The 21,288-nt window shown below is 44.0% G+C and overlaps 1 protein-coding gene across 3 annotated transcripts in view; it reads right to left on the reverse strand.

Moving 5' to 3' along the window:
- The window catches only part of prkchb (protein kinase C, eta, b), a 78,036-nt gene that overhangs the window by 10,894 nt on the left and 45,854 nt on the right, over positions 1 to 21,288 (reverse strand). For all 3 annotated transcript variants that reach the window (XM_060917682.1, XM_060917681.1, XM_060917683.1), the window contains 3 exons: positions 19,751 to 19,905; positions 9,613 to 9,751; positions 9,308 to 9,496 (listed from right to left, as the gene is read on the reverse strand). In XM_060917682.1, coding sequence (XP_060773665.1) covers positions 9,308 to 9,496; positions 9,613 to 9,751; positions 19,751 to 19,905 — 483 coding nt within the window. The remainder of the gene's footprint in view (positions 1 to 9,307; positions 9,497 to 9,612; positions 9,752 to 19,750; positions 19,906 to 21,288) is intronic.

A 21,288-nucleotide genomic window follows, 5' to 3' on the forward strand; every position in this document is an offset into this window, starting at 1 on the left:
CCTTCAACAGCAGTGCACAGCGATGGAAGTGGGAGCGGTGGTTCGGATCCCCGACGCGCCAGAGGCCGCCCTCAATTGGGCCGGAGCGTATCGCATACCGGTGAGAATCCAAGGGGATACATATCAGGCGTTGGTGGATTCTGGTTGTAACCAGACCTCAATTCACCAAAGCCTGGTGCAAAACGAGATATTGGGGGGAGCACAGGGGGTGAAGGTGTTGTGTGTGCACGGGTATGTTCACAGCTACCCTTTGGTGTCGGTCCACATTTTTTTCAGAGGGGAAAAATTTATAGTGAAGGTGGTGGTTAATCCTCGCCTTACCCACTCTTTAATTTTGGGGACTGATTGGCTGGGATTTCGGGGTTTAATGACACGCTTAGTAAAGAGTGGGTCCTGCCATTTGACAGGGGGAGGTCCCGGTGTCGCTTTGGCGGGAGCAGCTGTCACAGAGCCGTCTACGTCATCTCTGCGTCAGAGTGAGGAGCTGCCGGCTCCTCCTCTCTCTATTGGGGAATCCCTCGGGGATTTCCCATTAGAACAATCGCGAGATGAGACTCTGCAACATGCGTTTGACCAAGTGAGAGTAATCGATGGTCAAATGCTCCAGCCGAACGCCACCCCGTCCTTCCCCTACTTCGCAAATATGAAGGATAGGTTATACCAAGTGACGCAGGACACTCAAACTAAAGAGCAAGTCACACAGCTTTTGATTCCGAAGAGCCGCCGGGAATTGGTATTCCAGGCGGCTCACTTTAATCCCATGGCTGGACACCTAGGGCAGGATAAGACACTAGCCCGAATAATGGCCCGATTCTATTGGCCGGGGATTCGCGGCGATGTTCGTAGGTGGTGTACGGCATGCCGCAAATGCCAGTTAGTAAATCCAGCGGCCCTTCCAAAAGCGCCTTTGCACCCTCTTCCATTGATCAAGACCCCGTTTGAGAGAATTGGGATGGATCTCGTCGGGCCATTAGATCGGTCAGCATGAGGGTACCGCTTTATATTAGTTCTGGTGGACTATGCAATGCGATACCCAGAAGCAGTGCCTCTGCGCAATATCTCAGCACGCAGTATTGCAGAGGCACTCTTCCGTGTTATCTCCCGAGTCGGAATCCCGAAAGAGATTCTGATGGATCAAGGCACCACATTTATGTCACGGACACTGCGCAAACTGTATGGGTTATTGGGGATTAAGCCGATCCGCACCAGTGTGTATCACCCACAAACGGACGGTTTAGTGGAACGGTTCAATCGCACCCTCAAAAATATCATTAAAAAATTCGTAAGTGAGGACGCACGTAATTGGGATAAGTGGCTCGAGCCCTTGTTGTACTCAGTGCGAGAGGTTCCCCAAGCCTCCACGGGGTTCTCCCCGTTCGAATTATTATATGGGCATAAGCCGCGCGGCATCCTAGACATGCTGCGGGAAAATTGGGAGGAAGGACCTTCACAAAGCAAGAATGAAATTCAATACGTTATGGACCTGCGCGCAAAACTCCACACGCTCACCCACCTAACCCAGGAGAATTTGCGGCAGGCACAGGAACGGCAAGCCCGCCTGTACAACAAGGGTACGCGCCTTATGGAGTTCACCCAGGGAGATAAGGTACTCGTACTGTTGCCCACTTCGAGCTCCAAATTGATCGCCAAGTGGCAAGGCCCCTTTGAGGTCACACGGCGAGTCGGGGACGTTGACTACGAGGTGAGGCGAACGGACAGGGGTGGGGCGCTACAAATTTACCACCTCAATCTGCTTAAACTCTGGAACGAGGAGGTCCCTGTGGCGTTGGTGTCGGTGGTTCCGGAGAAGGCGGAGCTGGGGCCGGAGGTTCAAAAAGGGACATTGGCATCCCATACCTCTCCGGTCCCCTGTGGAGACCACCTCTCCCCGACCCAACTCACGGAGGTCGCCCAGTTGCAGACCGAGTTTTCGGATGTGTTCTCACCCCTGCCCGGTCGCACTAACCTCATAGAGCACCACATAGAGATGCCCCCGGGGGTGGTAGTGCGTAGCCGCCCTTACAGGCTACCCAAACACAAAAAAAAGGTGGTTCGGGAAGAACTTGAGACCATGCTCGAAATGGGCATCGTCGAGGAGTCCCACAGTGACTGGAGCAGCCCGGTGGTCTTGGTACCCAAGGCCGATGGGTCGGTCTGGTTCTGTGTGGACTATAGAAAAGTCAACGCGGTGTCTAAATTTGACGCGTACCCAATGCCTCATATTGATGAGTTGCTCGATCGACTCGGCACGGCTCGCTTTTATTCGACACTGGATTTGATGAAGGGATATTGGCAGATCCCCTTGACTCCACTATCCCGAGAGAAAACGGCCTTTTCCACACCGTTTGGTTTACACCAATTTGTCACACTTCTGTTTGGGCTGTTTGGGGCGCCCGCTACGTTTCAGCGGCTGATGGACAGGGTCCTCCGCCCCCACGCCACCTATCTCGACGACATCATCGTATATAGTAATGACTGGGCGAGGCACCTTGAACACCTAAGGGCTGTCCTTAGGTCGCTGAGGCGAGCGGGTCTCACAGCCAACCCGACAAAGTGTGCGATTGGGCGGGTGGAAGTACAGTATCTGGGCTTCCACTTGGGCAACGGGCAGGTGCGTCCCCAAATTACCAAGACCGCAGCAATTGCGGCCTGCCCGAGGCCCAAGACCAAAAAGGGGGTGAGACAGTTCCTGGGGCTGGCTGGCTATTATCGTAGGTTTATACCTAATTATTCGGACGTCACCAGCCCACTGACTGATCTCACTAAAAAGGGGGCACCAGATCCGGTCCAGTGGACGGAGCAATGCCAGCGGGCTTTTTCTGAGGTAAAGGCTGCACTGTGTGGGGGGCCACTTTTACACTCCCCTGACTTTTCTCTCCCCTTTATGTTGCAGACCGATGCGTCGGACAGAGGGCTGGGGGCGGTTTTGTCCCAGGAGGTGGAGGGGGAGGACCGCCCCGTCCTGTACATCAGCAGGAAGCTGTCGGTGCGTGAGGGGTGCTACAGCACAATAGAAAAAGAGTGTCTGGCCATCAAGTGGGCGGTCCTCGCCCTCCGTTACTACCTAGTGGGGCGCCCTTTCACCCTCTGTTCGGACCACACACCCCTCCAGTGGCTTCACCACATGAAGGATGCCAACGCGTGGATCACCCGTTGGTATCTGGCACTCCAACCCTTTAATTTCAAGGTGGTCCACAGGCCGGGGGCGCAGATGGTCGTGGCGGACTTCCTTTCCCGTCAAGGGGAGGGGGGAGTCGGCTGCAGGCCGGACAGCCGCCCGGCCTGAGTCGGGCGGTGGGGCTATGTGGCAGTGGGGGCGTGGTCAAGCGCCGGTCTGTGACAGGAGGGCGGAGTCAGGGAAGGTAAGTGGCAGAATCACTACACCTGACATGAAGTAACCTGTTTGTGTGTGTCTTCCCAGTGACCGCGCCCTACTTAAGGAGGGACAGCGAGAGCAGAGGGGCTGATCTCCGAACTAGACGCTTCTTATGTTGATGTGTGTCTGTTCATTTGGAAGTTGTTAGACTGAAAAGTGTGGCAATAAAGCCCTTTTGGAAACCTGATCTCTGTCCTGCCGTCCTCTGTGCTCCACTCACCCTATCGAACTGCTACAATTAATTAACCACAAGTGCATTGACTTTGCCACTCACCTTCCCTGGCCCCGCCCTCCATTCACAAACTGATGCTAGGCCACGCCCCCGATGCCACAATGGTGATATCAGTGTGACATTCTGATATCCATAAGTAATTCCATAACATATTGAAATATATTCATAATGTTTTGTGTATATTTATTTAATAATTATCTGGATGTACTTGCACCAGAAAGTGAAGAAAAATAATTACAAGACAAATAATTTAAGACGGGCGGCACAGTGGTGTAGTGGTTAGCGCTGTCGCCTCACAGCAAGAAAGTCCGGGTTCGAGCCCTGTGGCTGGCGAGGGCCTTTCTGTGTGGAGTTTGCATGTTCTCCCCGTGTCCACGTGGGTTTCCTCCGGGTGCCTCCGGTTTCCCCCACAGTCCAAAGACATGCAGGTTAGGTTAACTGGTAACTCTAAATTGACCGTAGGTGTGAATGTGAGTGTGAATGGTTGTCTGTGTCTATGTATCAGCCCTGTGATGACCTGGTGACTTGTCCAGGGTGTACCCCGCCTCTCGCCCGTAGTCAGCTGGGATAGGCTCCAGCTTGCCTGCGACCCTGTAGAACAGGATAAAACGGCTAGAGATAATGAGATGAGATGAGATAATTTAAAGGGATAGTTCGGGATTTTTGACATGAATCTGTATGGCATCCCCATCAATAGTGTCATGCAAACACACTGACTTACCCCTGACAGCATCCTGTGAGTCCAGTTCTTGTCCAGTTTTGGTCCAGACGAAAGTAGTCCGGCAAGTTTGTTGGGGTCACGAAAGTAAAACATTTTTCGTCTCAAAACAGTACGTGTTCAAAAGAGTGATATATTTGCATCACAAAACCGTTGCCAAATAAAAAAAGTCAGACCTTGAAATCGCTTGGCACTATTTTCTCTCCCTTCTTATCACTGCGCGCTGCCGGCTTCATCCAGCTGCGGCTCCAGCTTCAAGGATAAGCTGGAGCCGCATAAGTAGGAGTCCCGGCGGGTGGTTTGTATTCGATTCGTTTATATCCCGACCTTGTCAGCTGTCAGATTTATGTTCATGGACCCGGTAAGCTGGTAAATAATATTTATTTATTTTTTTCTTTACCAAATTCTAACAGAAAACGAGAGCGCCCGAAAGGGAAAACCGAGCCGAGCCGCCTCACGGCTGTAATGCAAATTGCTTTCCTCCTCAGTATACAAGTGCGTTTCCATGGCAGGGAAAAAGAAACTACCACTGCTGCCTATGTAGTGCCCTATTTATACAAATAGGAGTCATTCAGAATTCAGCCATGACACGGAGCAAAAACATGGCTGAATCCTGAATGACTCCTATTTGTATAAATAGGGCACTACATAGGCAGCAGTGGTAGTTTCTTTTTCCCTGCCATGGAAACGCACTTGTATACTGAGGAGGAAAGCAATTTGCATTACAGCCGTGAGGCGGCTCGGCTCGGTTTTCCCTTTCGGGCGCTCTCGTTTTCTGTTAGAATTTGGTAAAGAAAAAAATAAATAAATATTATTTACCAGCTTACCGGGTCCATGAACATAAATCTGACAGCTGACAAGGTCGGGATATAAACGAATCGAATACAAACCACCCGCCGGGACTCCTACTTATGCGGCTCCAGCTTATCCTTGAAGCTGGAGCCGCAGCTGGATGAAGCCGACAGCGCGCAGTGATAAGAAGGGAGAGAAAATAGTGCCAAGCGATTTCGAGGTCTGACTTTTTTTATTTGGCAACGGTTTTGTGATGCAAATATATCACTCTTTTGAACACGTACTGTTTTGAGACGAAAAACGTTTTACTTTCGTGACCCCAACAAACTTGCCGGACTACTTTCGTCTGGACCAAAACTGGACAAGAACTGGACTCACAGGATGCTGTCAGGGGTAAGTCGGTGTGTTTCCATGACACTATTGATGGGGATGCCATACAGATTCATGTCAAAAATTCCAAACTATCCCTTTAAGACCAGCAGCAGATTCAACACTTGTTTCCTTCGCTGACTGTGAGTGTCCCTCCGCAGCACATGCACAGTCTGTGTATTTGGCTGTGAGCGAGTCGATCTTTGTTTTGAACGAGTAGCCCAGGTCTTTCGTAAATTTCGAGCAAACTAAAGGACTACTTGGGCTACGATGTTGTTCGGGAAAACCACGTTAGCTTGACGATGGATCTTACGAAGTAATTTAAGACTCTCTTGGCCTTAAGAGGCTTTCAGGAAACCTGCACAAGATCTGTGCTGAGTTGTTTGTATTAGTCAGCGTGGGTAACTGGAAATCAGCTGTGTTACACAACACTCTAGATACAACTGGATGATTCACGGGAACTGAGAAATGACACACAGGTTGAAGTATAAAGAAACTGTTGTCTTGAGAGGTGAATTCACACCTCCGCACCCTAGAACACACTGACATAAGCTTTATCGCAAGTAGAAACACCTGTTTTTCTTGACAGGTTGAATATTGGTAGCCTGCATTATTATTTTTACACTCCCTACCCCACCCCATCTCCATTTACATGCAACTTTGCCAACATTATTAAAAAGGTCCTGATTTAAACTTAAAGGTCATAGGCAAGGGTCAGAGGTGAAACATAGAATATCAACTTTATTGTCTAGAAGAACGACCCAAAAAGCAAATTAAATTTTCCTAGTGTCTAATTTGCACCCTAAAATTGAATAAAACGGTTAACATATACTGTTTTGCCCAATTTCCGAAGGTTTGTTTACATCTCACTTATGCGCACTTTCACCACCAGGGGACTGTCGTCGTGACGTCATTCAAGCCAAACAGACTGGGAGCAGTTCTGGGGTTACTTGCGAACCGAGCACACGTGTTCGGACTTTGGTCTTGAGAGGTTGTGTAAAATGTCTGAAAGCGATAGCGATTTTGAAGTAGGAACTCTCCAAATTAAATATCGAGAGGAGAAACCATATATGTATGGACCTATGGCCGTTGCGAAGCAATCGGTGATTGTGACTCACTGGTTTAACCATGTGGCCTCGGAATCGGACAGCAACTCGGCCGACTCTGATCGCGGTAACCTCAGACCTCAACAAGACTCACGCCCAAACTATTTATCCTGGTAATTATGATAAATTCCTACTTTCGTTGTAATACTAAATAAGAGCCCTTTTGAAGAATAATTAAACCGCCCTCTCTAGTGGATATAGGTAACGATTAGGGCTGGGTATCACCAGATACCTCACGATACGATACTATGGCGATATTTTGCCCACGATAACGATAATATCACGGTACAGCGATTCTGTGATAATCGATATATTGCAAGAAATTTCAACCACATCACAATATCTGTGTCACTGAAGAAAATCAGAATTTATTGACCACTGTAAAATTACATTTCACATACATAACTACACACTCTTGCCAGACATATATTTGTCTCTATTCTACTGCTGGCAAAACCAAGAGCTGCTTCACTACAACATACAGAAAATTCCCATTTCTGTGCTAGTATTATCAACTTTTCTGTAAGCATGGACACATCAGTGCTGCTTAACAAGCAGAATCAAATTGTTTTATGAAAACTTAAAACTTGCACTGCAGACTGCACATACATTTCAGTGCTAACACTAATATCAATTTGTTCTTTGTAAACTTGAGAACATATACTTGAGAACATTTAACTTGTGCTTATTTTCAGGGATGCAAACAGCGCGCCTTTTGGCGGATGGCGCCTTTTTCACGGCTGAATCGCGCAGATCCGATTTTTTTTTTTTGGGGGGGGGGGGGGGCGTTGGAGTGTCTGATTATAATTCAAAGTAAATTCTGTATTAAAATTACTAAATAAGCAAATCCGTTACAGTCCATGAAACAGGAAGTATAAGGATGAGGAAAACACAGTTTAAATCGGGAAGCTGCGCACATTTGTGCAGCCTGAGCGGCAGGACTGCGCAAATGTGCGCAGCTTCCCGATTTAAACTGTGTTTTCCTCATCCTTATACTTCCTGTTTCATGGACTGTAACGGATTTGCTTATTTAGTAATTTTAATACAGAATTTACTTTGAATTATAATCAGACACTCCAACGCCCCCCCCCCCCCCAAAAAAAAAAAAAAAATCGGATCTGCGCGATTCAGCCGTGAAAAAGGCGCCATCCGCCAAAAGGCGCGCTGTTTGCATCCCTGTATTTTGCAGGAACAACGCACTGTCTGAAACACATTGAAAAGTGCAGTGGGCATCTTAATTGGAGCATCTTAATTTAATTGGAGCGAAACAGGTTTTGCAAAGTGCATTCTCTTTGTCCGGCTCACTGTTTTTTTTTTTTCTCCTTTCCTTTGGAATCCAAAGTGGCTCCAAACATCTGCCTTAAAGTTCGGCGGCGTCTCTAGATTTACGTTAACAGCCATGCTTGCCTGTTTTTTTTCCTCACTGCAACCGCCGGGGAAAAAAGAGAAGACGAAGAGTGCCTTGCAGTGAGGTAGCGGCACAGCGACACCTCGCGGAGCGGAGGTGCGGAAGTCGTACTGGATTTACAACCCGTCTGAAACATGATTTTATTATTTGAAAAAATATCGATATTCAAATTTTGAGTATCGATATTGAATCGGAAGCCAAAGTATCGCGATATATCGCCGTATCGATATTTTTGCACACCCCTAGTAACGATTACTGGACAGCGCGCCAGTAGGCCACATTAGCCTGCTATCCACGGCATTATACTATTTATAGCCGACTCTAAGCGAGGAAATATCCCTTTGTCCCATTTCCACAATGATTGTACAGGATCCCTCAGGATTCTTGACTTGTCAATTGCAAGCAAAAGCAAAAATGTTTACCTCCAATCTTCTCCTTTTTGCTTGAGCATTGCTGGTCCGTTTCTTCTTTGACTGCTTGATTTTGTTTCACGCGCACAATCCACTCTCTCCGCCTCTTCTCCTCTTCCAGAAAAAAACAACCCTCTGGCTTCATGCGCACAATCCACTCTCTCCACCTCATCTCCTCTTTTGAAAAAAGCCAACCCACTCGCTCCGCCTCTTCTCCTTTTTTGGAAAAAGTCAACCCACTCACTCCTGCTCTTCTCCTTTTTCGGAAAAAGCCAATCCTCTCCCTCTGCCTCTTCTCCTCTCTCGGAAAAAGGTAAAAACTTCTTCCTGAACCGGTCCCGTTGTTACAGTTCACTGCACAACAATAAGGCATGGTTTCTCATCTCATTATCTCTAGCCGCTTTATCCTGTTCTACAGGGTCGCAGGCAAGCTGGAGCCTATCCCAGCTGACTACGGGCGAAAGGCGACGTACACCCTGGACAAGTCGCCAGGTCATCACAGGGCTGACACATAGACAACCATTCACACTCACACCTACGGTCAATTTAAAGTCACCTGCATGTCTTTGGACTGTGGGGGGAAACCAGAGCACCCGGAGGAAACCCACGCGTACATGGGGAGAACATGCAAACTCCGCACAGAAAGGCCCTCACCGGCCACGGGGCTCAAACCCGGACATTCTTGCTGTGAGGTGACAGCGCTAACCACTACACCACCGTGCCGCCCCTGCGCTAACTTATTTTAATTATTACTTATTAACAATGCTTCTTGGGACCAGAATAAAATTACAGAGGGTTTTTTAGCATATAAAGTTTCAAATGTGCATAAAATTAAAACCGTTGCCTATGAGCTTTAAACTCACTGACCCCAACTTTAAGGTAAGAGCGCAGCTTACCCCTCTGAGAATATCCTCTGCTTCATTGCTAAGCCAAGATGAATAGATCACTTCATCCCTGAGGATGCACTCAAACAACTCGTCCTCCGTCTCTGCCTCGAATGGCGCGTGTCCACACAGCATCTCAAACAGCAGCACTCCCATAGCCCACCAGTCCACACACATGCCATATGGTTCCTCTAGGATGATCTAAGATTGGAAATCACATCAGACTTCTCCATGCAAAAATGTATATCTGTTACAAGCTCTGCCTATGTTACACATACATGGATGTGAGATTATTATCATTCTGCAAAAATATTTACTTCAGGTGCAATGTAGTCTGGTGTCCCACAGAAGGTGGCAGTCAGGGCTCCATCGATTATTCCTTCCTTGCACATACCAAAGTCTGCCAGTTTACAGTGGCCATCTTTGTCCAGTAGTATGTTGTCCAGTTTCAGGTCTCTACACCAGTATAAATACAGAAGTTATAAACACTGCATGTGTGGCAATATTTACAATAGGATGACAGTACATTTTTTTTAAATGTAAGCAATAATAAGGATTAGCCTCAGTGGCTGCTGGCTTATAGCACTGTATGATATGATATTTTACACGGAGCTGTATCACTTTCTAATGTGATGTATAAGCGCAAACATCACAGCTGATTATTGATCCTTGTCCTATGCTTGACCAAAGGAATGTGCCGTGATGTTCTCCATACACAGAGTGCAAAGAGTATAGGGCAGTAGTGGCAAACATCTAAAGGTTTTTTTTTAAGCACAGTTAAAAAAAACACACACATTAGATGAAGATAAAAGTAAGCAATATACAGTGGCATACAAAAGTCTGGGCGCCCTTGCTGAAAATATCTGTTACTGTGAATAGTTAAGTGAGCAGAAGATGAACTGATCACCAAAAGGCATAAAGGTAAAGACGACACATTTCTTTAATATTTTCCGCAAGATTACATTTTTATTTCCATCATTTACAGGTGTAAAATACCAAAAAATGAGAAGGACCTGAAGCAAAAGTTTGGGCACCTGACATGGTCAGTACTTAGTAACTGACCCCATGCTGGATGGAGAGTGATGCTCAACTTGTCTCTTCAGAATTCCCCAAAGAAATTAGTTTCTTTACACCACAAAGGTGAAGGCTACAAGATGATCAGCAAAGCTTTACTTATCAGTCAGAATACTTTTGCAAAAGTGGTACAAAAATTTAAGAAAGATGGAACTGCAACCATCTCACAGAGACGTCCAGGTCGTCCACGGAAGTTAACACCTCGACAGGAACGTCTTCTGATGAGAAGAGTTGAAGAAAATCAGCATGCAAGTTCACTGCAGTTATCTAAAGAAGTAGAAAGCCAAACTGGGGTGACTATTTCCCGTGACACAATACGGCGTACACTGCAGAGGAATGGCATGCATGGAAGCCGTCCACGAAAGAAGCCTCTCCTAAAGCCCAGGCACAAAAAAGCCCGCCTAGAGTTTGCCAGGGCCCATGCTGACAAAGATGAAGACTACTGGCACTCTATACTCTGGAGTGATGAGACCAAGATAAATGTTTTTGGAACTGATGGCTTCAAAACTGTATGGCGTCGCAAAGGTGAGGAATACAAAGAAAAATGCATGGCGCCTACAGTGAAACATGGTGGTGGCAGTGTCCTTATGTGGGGCTGCATGAGTGCTGCTGGTGTCGGGGAGCTGCATTTCATTGATGGCATCATGAATTCACAGATGTATTGCTCTATACTGAAAGAGAAGATGCTACCATCACTCCGTGCCCTTGGTCGTCGTGCACTTTTCCAACATGACTAAACACACATCTAAGGCCACTGTTGGATTTCTGAAGAAGAACAGGGTAAAAGTGATTCAGTGGCCAAGTATGTCTCCTGATCTGAACCCAATCGAACACCTATGGGGAATTCTGAAGAGACAAGTTCAGCATCACTCTCCATCCAGCATCCAGTCACTAAAAGAGGTCATTGTTGAAGAATGGAAAAAGATTGATGTTGCAAAATGTCACCAACTTGTTCATTCCATGCCTAGAAGACTTGGTGCTGTCATTAAAAATCATGGAGGCCATACAAAGTACTCGATGTAGTAGTTTTTGTTGTGGGGTGTACTCATTTTTGCACCACCCTAATTTGAGTAAAACTGAAAAAATGTGTAATCTAAGTTATATTATTAACCTTACTTTCACATTATAAGTTAAACAGATGTTATATTAAACTTTGTCTTGTCAACAATTTGGAAATTGTTTGTGTTCATTGAGATATTGTTTAAAATGTTACTTTTCAAAGGGGGTGTACTCATTTACGCTGAGCACTGTATCCATTTTTATGGCTGAGGACTACAGTTGACTTGCTAACTTTAGGACGGCAGCTGTCATGAACAGTTTTGCACTCAAGTTTCCATCAATGAACAGTTTATAACTTCAACAAAACAGACTTCATGTTAAAACTATAACGAATTTCATGGTTTCACAGTTATACTTTATGGCTCTATAGGACACTATTATAGAAGCGAGTTATTTATAATCACATTGTCTGTTATCACCCAAACGAGGATGGGTTCCCTTTTGAGTCTGGTTCCTCTCGAGGTTTCTTCCTCATGTCGTCTGAGGGAGTTTTTCCATGCCACCATCGCCACAGGCTTGCTCATTGGGGATAGACTAAAGATACTATTTTTATCCTCATGTTTAAAGTCATTAAGATTCTTTAAAGCTTCTTTGAGACAATGTCTATTGTTAAAAGCGCTATAAAAATAAACTTGACTTGAACTTGAAATACATACATAAACAAATAATATATTTAAAATCATTTACAAAACAGCAGTTAAATGATCTTTTAAACATCTCTTGAAGCTTTTTAGAGAGGAACAGTTTTTTGTTTTTTGCCAGATGGCAAATGCTGATCCATAACTTGGCACTCCTAAAGCTTATAGAAAATTGTCTTCTGCTGGTTAGAAATTTAGGAGGATGAAAATCTGTACAGGAGGATGAAGATCTGCAGACAGGCTTAGGAGACAGCCAGCTCGACAGATGAGAAAAAACATGGAAAGCTACAAAGCTTCAGGAATGCCAAAATCATGTAGTTTCTCACGTCTACAGTGGTGGACTGCTGGCATTGCAGTACTGTGCACCATAGTAACTATTCCAAGCATTAACCACAAACCAGAGGGACCGAGTCCGGGAAAACGGCATAAAAAAAATAATATAATTTTTTTTCTGTTATCTTTAAGTGCATGCTAGTCTGTCTCCAAATAAGAACCGGGTAAAAAGAGGACAGAGACAATAGCAGGCTCTCGACAAAACAGGGCAATAGGAGAACTCCTAGTCCTTTTCCTGAGATTAGATTGGAGACAGATTACCACTGGATTAAAGTGTGTCCACTCTTAATCCAAGATCATTGGTCAGCAAGATGGAAAAGACAGTTACATTTAATGAGCAAAAAAAAAAAAAAAGATTATTAATCCTAAAAAAACAAAAAACAAACAACCCACTGATGTTGAAACGAAGAAACACTGTGCTGTAATGGTAAAAATCCTCAAATTTAATTCAAAACAAAGACCAATTCATGTGCAAGATTATGATGCAATAGCTCTGTAAATTGACTCATTTCCTGTTGGTCCACTGTGTGTAGAATACAGACATGTCCTTCATTCTCGGGTGCAGGACAGAGAGCAAGGCTCACAGGCAAGAGGAAAAGGAGACTATGTATTGATCCTGTGGCTGAAGGACTGATGGAATATTAACAAGAATAAATGCTTATATTCCTGTTTAAAAAGCAACACTAAAACCAAAGGCAACAGCGAAACTTTATTGAGCAAAAGATTTAATAAATCTATTTAAAAAAAAGGTCAGTATGAGGTCTAACCCTAGTCTGACCTACTACATAATCAACTACAGCATATATTAAAAGTGACAGTGGAATCAACGAATATATGGAAGCATTTTATAGCCAAAAAACATACTTGTCACACTCAAAGTGTGACAATCACTAACCTGACTAATACAGTGTCTTGCAAAAGTATTCATCCCTTTTGGTGTTTGTCTTGTTTTGTTGCATTACAAGCTGGAATTAAAATGGATTTTTGGAGGGTTAGCACCATTTGATTTACACGACATGCCTACAACTTTAAAGGTGCAAATTGTTGTTTTATTGTGACACAAACAATAATTAAGATGAAAAAACAGAAATCTGGAGTGTGCATAGGTATTCACCCCCTTTCGTATGAAACCCCTAAATAAGAGCTGGTCCAACCAATGCACTTCATAAGTCACATAATTAGTTGATCAAGATCCACCTGTGTGCAATCAAAGTGGCACATGATCTGTCACATGATGTCCATTTAAATCAACCTGTTCTGGAAGGACCCTGACTCTGCAACACTACTAAGCAAGCAACATGAGAACCAGAGAGCCTTCAAACAGGTCAGAGACGAAGTTGTGAAGAAGTATGGATCAGGGTTGGGCTATAAAAAATATCCCAAACTTTGAATATCCTATGGAGCACCATTAAATCCATTATAGCAAAACGGAAAGAATATGGCACCACTACAAACCTGACAAGAGAAGGCCACCCACCAAAACTCACAGACCGGGTAAGGAGGGCATTAATCAGAGATGCAACAAAGACACCAAAGATAACACTGAAAGAGCTGCAAAGATTCACAGTGGAGATGGGAATATCTGTCCATAGGACCACTTTAAGCTGTACACTCCACAGAGCTTTATGGAAGAGTGGCCAAAAAAAAAAAAAAATTAATTGCTTAAGAAAACATGTTTGGAGTTTGCCCAACAGCATGTGGCCGACTCCCCAAACACATAGAAGAAGGTTCTCTGGTCAAATGAGACTAAAATTGATCTTTTTGGCCATCATGGGAAATGCCATATGTGGTGCAAACTAGTGTTGCCACCTGACCCGGTTTTTCCTGATTGTCCCGGATTTTCATGGTCTGTCCCGGAAAAAAAAAAAAAATCCGGGACACTGAATGTCCCGGTTTTTTGTACATGATGGGCAAAATGTGTATTTCAACTTGCGAGCCAGCTGAGAACCAGTTTGCTTTTCCATAGCTCGCCGTGCTAAGCGAAGCCACGTCATTACTTCGCTGTATACGTCAGTTACGTCGCTGTATACGTCAGTTATGTCGCTGTATACGTCAGTTACAGCGCTACGTTTACATAAACCTTGGTGCGAATATCAAAGCAAAAACAACACGGAAGAAGCAGCAGCAACAACAACAATAATAATAATAATGGATGACTTCGCGTTTGTACAGCTGCTGCTTCTCGTTGCTTAAAAATGGCGATCTTTCGCGGTCTTGTTATTGTTGTTGGTCTTCACAACTCCACCACCCCCCGCTGACGTAAGCGGTTCTTTCCTCTGGCCCAGCAGAGAGTTGGTGCTAGCCTGGAACCGGTTTTTCTGGCCCCAGAGCCAGTTCTTTGTCAGTGGAAACAGAAAACCCGGTTCCAAACTAAGCACTGGCCCCGAACCAGCCCTGGAACTGCTTTGGTGGAAAAGGGGCAATGGAGGATGCTTGGACTGATAAAAGAAACAGACTCTCTGTTGCAATGGTGAAGGCTGAGCTTCAAGTCAGGCTAAACTTTCAGTTGTCCTGTACTGAGTTCAAGACATTCATTGAAAATCAGCCAGGACTCATAGCAGCAGCAAAGAAAAACACCAAATATAAATGGAAGATTAGGTAAGGTTTTGGTGAATTAAATGAAATAGTGTAGTGTAGTACATACTCCTGTATGTACTGTATGTACCCAGTTATATCAGTTACATGTCCTCCTATGTATTTGTTTAGCCAAGAGCAGCAAGCAGCAGAGGCACAGGCAAGCACAAGCAAAGCACACATCACACTCTAAGCAATCAGGTAAGCTGTTTGACACTACACCTTACATTGTTACATTCGGGTATTCTTAGATACAATGAAAAATTAGATTTATTTATTTTTATTCCACATAAGCAAACAAACAGAACTTAATTATGTATTCCACTTTTACCTGTGCCCACTACTGCCCCCAGGTGTCCACAACCAAAAACTGTTGGAAATAAACCAAAATAATAAACACCTGCTATATTATGTAAAGCAATTAACTAAACAAATAACTAGCAAAAGCGTCATTTTTACTAATTAGAGCAATACAATTTCAGCGTAGAAGGGTGATTTTTGTCTTGGGTTAGATGTGCGAAAGGCCCCGTTGCTTACAAGCAAAAAGGTCGATTGGATGGTCGAAATGTCCAGGATTTTTGTCAGACACAGGTGGCAACCCTAGTGCAAACCCAACACCCTGAGAACACCATTCCTACAGTGAAGCATGGTGGTGGCAAGATCATGCTGTGGGGATGTTTTTCATCTGCAGGGGCAGGAAAGCTGGTCAGGATTGAAGGAAAGATAGATGGTACTAAATACAGGGCAATTCTGGAGGAAAACCTATTTGAGTCAGCCAGAGGTTTGAGACTGGGACGAAGGTTCCTGTTCCAGCAGGACAATGACCCTAAACATACTGCTAAAGCTACACTAGAGTGGTTTAAAAGGAAACATTTAAATGTCTTGGAATGGCCTAATCAAAACCCAGACCTCAATCCAATTGCAAATCTGTGGCATAACTTGAAGATTGCTGTACACCAACGCAACCCATCTAACTTGAAGGAGTTGGAGCAGTTTTGCCTTGAGGAATGGACAAAAAGCCCAGTGGCTAGATGTGCTAAGCTTATAGAGACACACCCCAAGAGACCTGCAGCTGTAATTGCAGCAAAAGGTGGCTCTAAAAAGTATTGACTTTGGGGGAGTGAATACCTATGCACACTCCAGATTTCTTTTTTTTTTTTCATCTTAATTACTGTTTGTGTCACAATAAAACAATCGTTTTCACCTTTAAAGTGGTAGGCATGTTGTGTAAATCAAATGGTGCTAACCCTCCAAAAATCCATTTTAATTCCAGCTTGTAATGTGATAAAAGAGGACAAACACAAAGGGGGAAGACACTGTATCTGGCACCATTTTATGCTCAACCAATCACTATTGAATGAACCATAAAATTAAAAAACAAAACAAAAACCAACCAACAAACAAAAAAGCTAACCACATGGAAGATGAGCTAAGTGACAAAAAAGTGGTTAGCTAACTATCTACATGTTTCTTTTGCACTCAGTAATCGTGAACCTGCCATATGAAAACAGGCCCAGACATGAGTGGAGTTCATCACAGGCTAACATAGATGAAACCACAAAGTACTGCACGTCATGTTTACTAAAAACATCTGCATGTTCTACAGCAATACTGGATCAACTGTAGACAGATGAGATATGTATGTAGACAGAATGTGCACAGAAATATACTTGGAAACAAACAAACAAACAAACAAACAAAAAATGGACCATAGACACTCGGACTGCATTTCTGTAGCATTTTTCATTCAATCATGGATAAATGTCATGAAATATATGTCCGAACCACAACTCTAAACAGGCTGGTCATGTAATATGATCTAAATGATCCAAAGTGTAAAACAGCTTAAACAGTTTTAAATTTAATGCTTGTTGTGATCTCGATCTGTTTGAATTGCTGCTGTATGGTCAAAAGTAGGCTCGTCTCATCTCATTATCTCTCTAGCCGCTTTATCCTGTTCTACAGGGTCGCAGGCAAGCTGGAGCCCATCCCAGCTGACTACGGGTGAAAGGCCCCTGGACAAGTCGCCAGGTCATCACAGGGCTGACACATAGACACAGACAACCATTCACACTCACATTCACACCTACGGTCAATTTAGAGTCACCAGTTAACCTAACCTGCATGTCTTTGGACTGTGGGGGAAACCGGAGCACCCGGAGGAAACCCACGCGGACACGGGGAGAACATGCAAACTCCGCACAGAAAGGCCCTTGCCGGCCACGGGGCTCGAACCCGGACCTTCTTGCTGTGAGGCGACAGTGCTAACCACTACATCACCGTGCCGCCCAAAAGTAGGCTATTTATCTAAAATAAAATTATGTTGTAGAAGAAATGGACCAAAGCACTTCATGATTGATCGACAGCTAGTGAAAATATTTGCTGGAAATTATTGCCCAATAAAGATTTTCCACAAGACATGTAAAATCTTATTAAATGGGTTTATAAACCTTTTTGGCATCAATAATCTTGATTATTCAAACTAGATGAATCATGTTGGCAGATGCTATTTGTACCCAGGTGTTAGTAAGCAACAAAACTATTTGTACCCAGGGTGGATAGCATATATATATATATATATATATATATATATATATATATATATATATATGTATGTATATGTGTGTGTGTGTATATATGTAAACAACCCAGAGATAAGACAAGCAGACACCTGCTATTTACACTCAAACACTAATCAGTTGTAAATAGACAAAATAGCTCATTTGAGTGTGAATACCTAAATAGTTTCCAGATGCCTATTCTCACCCAGGTGCAAACAGACACTCGGAATGAAGGTTCCAATGAAACCACTTGTTGCAGTTCCTATTTCTGACCACTAGGTGCAATATAACTCTCCGGAAGTGAAGTGGGGCAGTGAGCATGCTGCCTCATGACTGCACAACATCGAGAAAGGCAAGCAAATTACTGCAGTATTGGCATCTCATCTCATCTCATCTCATCTCATCTCATCTCATCTCATCTCATCTCATTATTTCTAGCAGCTTTATCCTGTTCTACAGGGTCACAGGCAAGCTGGAGCCTATCCCAGCTGACTACGGGCGAAAGGCGGGGTACACCCTGGACAAGTCGCCAGGTCATCACAGGGCTGACACATAGACACAGACAACCATTCACACTCACATTCACACCTACGGTCAATTTAGAGTCACCAGTTAACCTAACCTGCATGTCTTTGGACTGTGGGGGAAACCGGAGCACCCGGAGGAAACCCACGCGGACATGGGGAGAACATGCAAACTCCACACAGAAAGGCCCTCGCCAGCCACGGGGCTCGAACCCGGACCTTCTTGCTGTGAGGCGACAGCGCTAACCACTACACCACCGTGCCGCCCCAACCTGTATATATTGCATAAATATATCAATCTATATGGATACAGCTAACTATCATTACTTAGTCAACTATTTGCATTAACGTTAAGTAGTTTCACTCATTTATTACCACCCTGTCACTTGCCTGCCAGAGAGATGTAATCTACTCCCATCTATTTAGTTTAACTTCCAACAAGTGTAACGTTTCAGAATACTAAGGTTAGGATATGTTTAGATTTTAAAAGAAATGAACAAGAAACTTGGTCATTGTTTTCCCCTTTTACATTGAAATTTCTCGTTTAGTCACTTGTTTCATCACAGCGCCAGGGTCTGCAGTTTAATCTTGAGCTTGGGTTACGGCTGGCGTGCAGTTCGTATGTTTCATGACTCAGTTTGTTTCAAACCCAGATTTCCTACCAGCTCCTAAAAATGTGCTGGTAGTGTAAACTGCTCTAAATATAATATAATGTATTAGCTACTTTAAATGGCCCCATGACTCTGCAACGGACTGGCTGTTAATGAAAGTTATAAAAATATTCCAATGAAAGGTCTTGCTATTGGGCGGCACGGTGGTGTAGTGGTTAGCGCTGTCGCCTCACAGCAAGAAGGTCTGGGTTCGAGCCCCGGGGCCGGCGAGGGCCTTTCTGTGCGGAGTTTGCATGTTCTCCCCGTGTCTGCGTGGGTTTCCTCCGGGTGCTCCGGTTTCCCCCACAGTCCAAAGACATGCAAGTTAGGTTAACTGGTGACTCTAAATTGACCATAGGTGTGAATGTGAGTGTGAATGGTTGTCTGTGTCTATGTGTCAGCCCTGTGATGACCTGACGACTTGTCCAGGGTGTACCCCGCCTTTCTCCCGTAGTCAGCTGGGATAGGCTCCAGCTTGCCTGCAACCCTGTAGAAGGATAAAGCGGCTGGAGATGATGAGATGAGATGAGATGAGGTCTTGCTATTGATGTGCAAATAATAGAGGCCTTCACAAATAATCTACAGACAATGGCCTGTGGTCTGCTCGGGTTTAGATTGTTGTGGCTTTCTTTGGATGGGTAAAAACTAAGCACTTGCGCAAGACAGAGCAGATCACGTGGGAGAAATGAGATGGGATTGTTGTTTATCCAAGTATGGGCAGAAACATCAGTTGGGGTGTGTCTATAGCAGTAAAATTAGCTAGACACAACTCCAGACATAAGCACATTAATACAAAAAAAAAAAAAAAAACAGAGCAGGTGAAAGAGCCTGACCTGTAAATGAATAACTTCTGATGAACGGTTTGTGTTGAGCAAGTTTGCTTGAGTACACAGTCTTGAATGACACTAATACAAATCCAGCCACCTTAGGTGGCACGTCAAAGATTTCCATATTATAAGCTTTGTTCAGATGTTTAGACACGGACATTGAACACATCTGAAAAATCAAAGTAGTGGAAAGTAATAGAGAACCAGTACCTTACCTGTATATGATGCCTTTGGAGTGGAGGAACATAAGAGCAGAGGTGATTTCAGCAGCGTAGAACCGTGCTCGGGCCTCCTCGAACCGTCGAGACTTCTGGATGTGAAACATGAGATCGCCCCCATTCACAAACTCCATGACAAAGAACAAACGGTCCTAGCAATGAAAGAGATCAATGCAGGAACATGTAACAAGTGGTATTTATTTATTTATTTATTTATAGAATCCTGTTTACCTTGACACATATATAATCAAAGAGAACGCTATTGTTTAAAATCAATAAGCAACTTAAATGCCGTATTCATGGCTTTGATTAATGATTAAAAAAAGTTTGGTCTTTTTATGTGCTGTAACTACTGCCTTACAATAAATGTAACAAAATGAATCTATGATTATCATTAAAGACTTAAGATATGATAATCGCTTTGGTGTATTTGTCTTAATATGGTTTGACAATTTGACAGCAGAGATAGAAATATTTACAAATCATTATGTCAGTTTCTCAGTCCTTTAACTTCCTCAACAGTGGCACAGGCTAGAACAGGCATGCTGAAGTTATCTTTGGTATGCAGAGTGCGTCACATGCTGTTTCCCAAGAAGAGAGCTATTTTATACCAGCTTGCACTGAAAATGTATAATGTGCTGCCATCTACTGATTGAATGTGGCTGTCTACTGCTTACTATGCAGGGCACACAAGAGCACATCCCATTTAAAAAAATAATAAATACATAAATAAATATCTCCAATAGAATTGCTGTGGTTGCCAGTAGAAGTCACTATTAATAAGGACCTACCTTTACTTACAGAACTACTCCAGTGTTTTTTCAGCCCAAATCTACTGTATTTACCCTGGACAAGAGTCTCAATGATCTTCAATGGAATGACAAACAAGACCGTCAATGATGGCGTAGCTCACTCCGGCCCTGCCTAGTCCAGAAGGAACAATCTAAATTGGGCCACCTTGCGCAATAAATGCTGCAAGCTATATACACCATATACAAGCTATATATAGAAGCTAGATACACCCTAGGAATCCCTACCTATTTACCAGAAAGAATCCAAAATGGCGAGGAATTGACTGAGAAGAAGCGATTTTTGTTGAACTGCTCATTAAGGCTTAATTAGTCCATAACTTCATTAATAATTGTAATTAAGCAAATCTGGGTAGAAGTCATATGCATCCTAGGTACCCCTACCTTCATGCCAGAAAGACTCAAAATCGGTGAAGAATTGAAGGAGAAGAAGCTATTTGTGTGGAAACTGCTCGTTAGAGCTTAATTACCCCATATCTTCATTATTAATTGCAATTATGCAAATTTGGGTAGAAGCCATATGCACCCCAGGCAGACCTACCTTCCTGCCAAAAAGAATAAAAATCGGTGAAGAATTGAGAGAGAAGAAGCGATTTTCATTTTTGAAATGTGGACAACGCAGGATGGACGACGGACAACACATGATCGGATAAGCTAATAAACCATAAACCCATTTACTCTTCGAATGGATACACTACACACGTTTCAGTCTGATAGTATGTAGAA

Source organism: Neoarius graeffei, chromosome 3 (assembly GCF_027579695.1).
Source record: "Neoarius graeffei isolate fNeoGra1 chromosome 3, fNeoGra1.pri, whole genome shotgun sequence".
Lineage (NCBI taxonomy): Eukaryota > Metazoa > Chordata > Actinopteri > Siluriformes > Ariidae > Neoarius > Neoarius graeffei.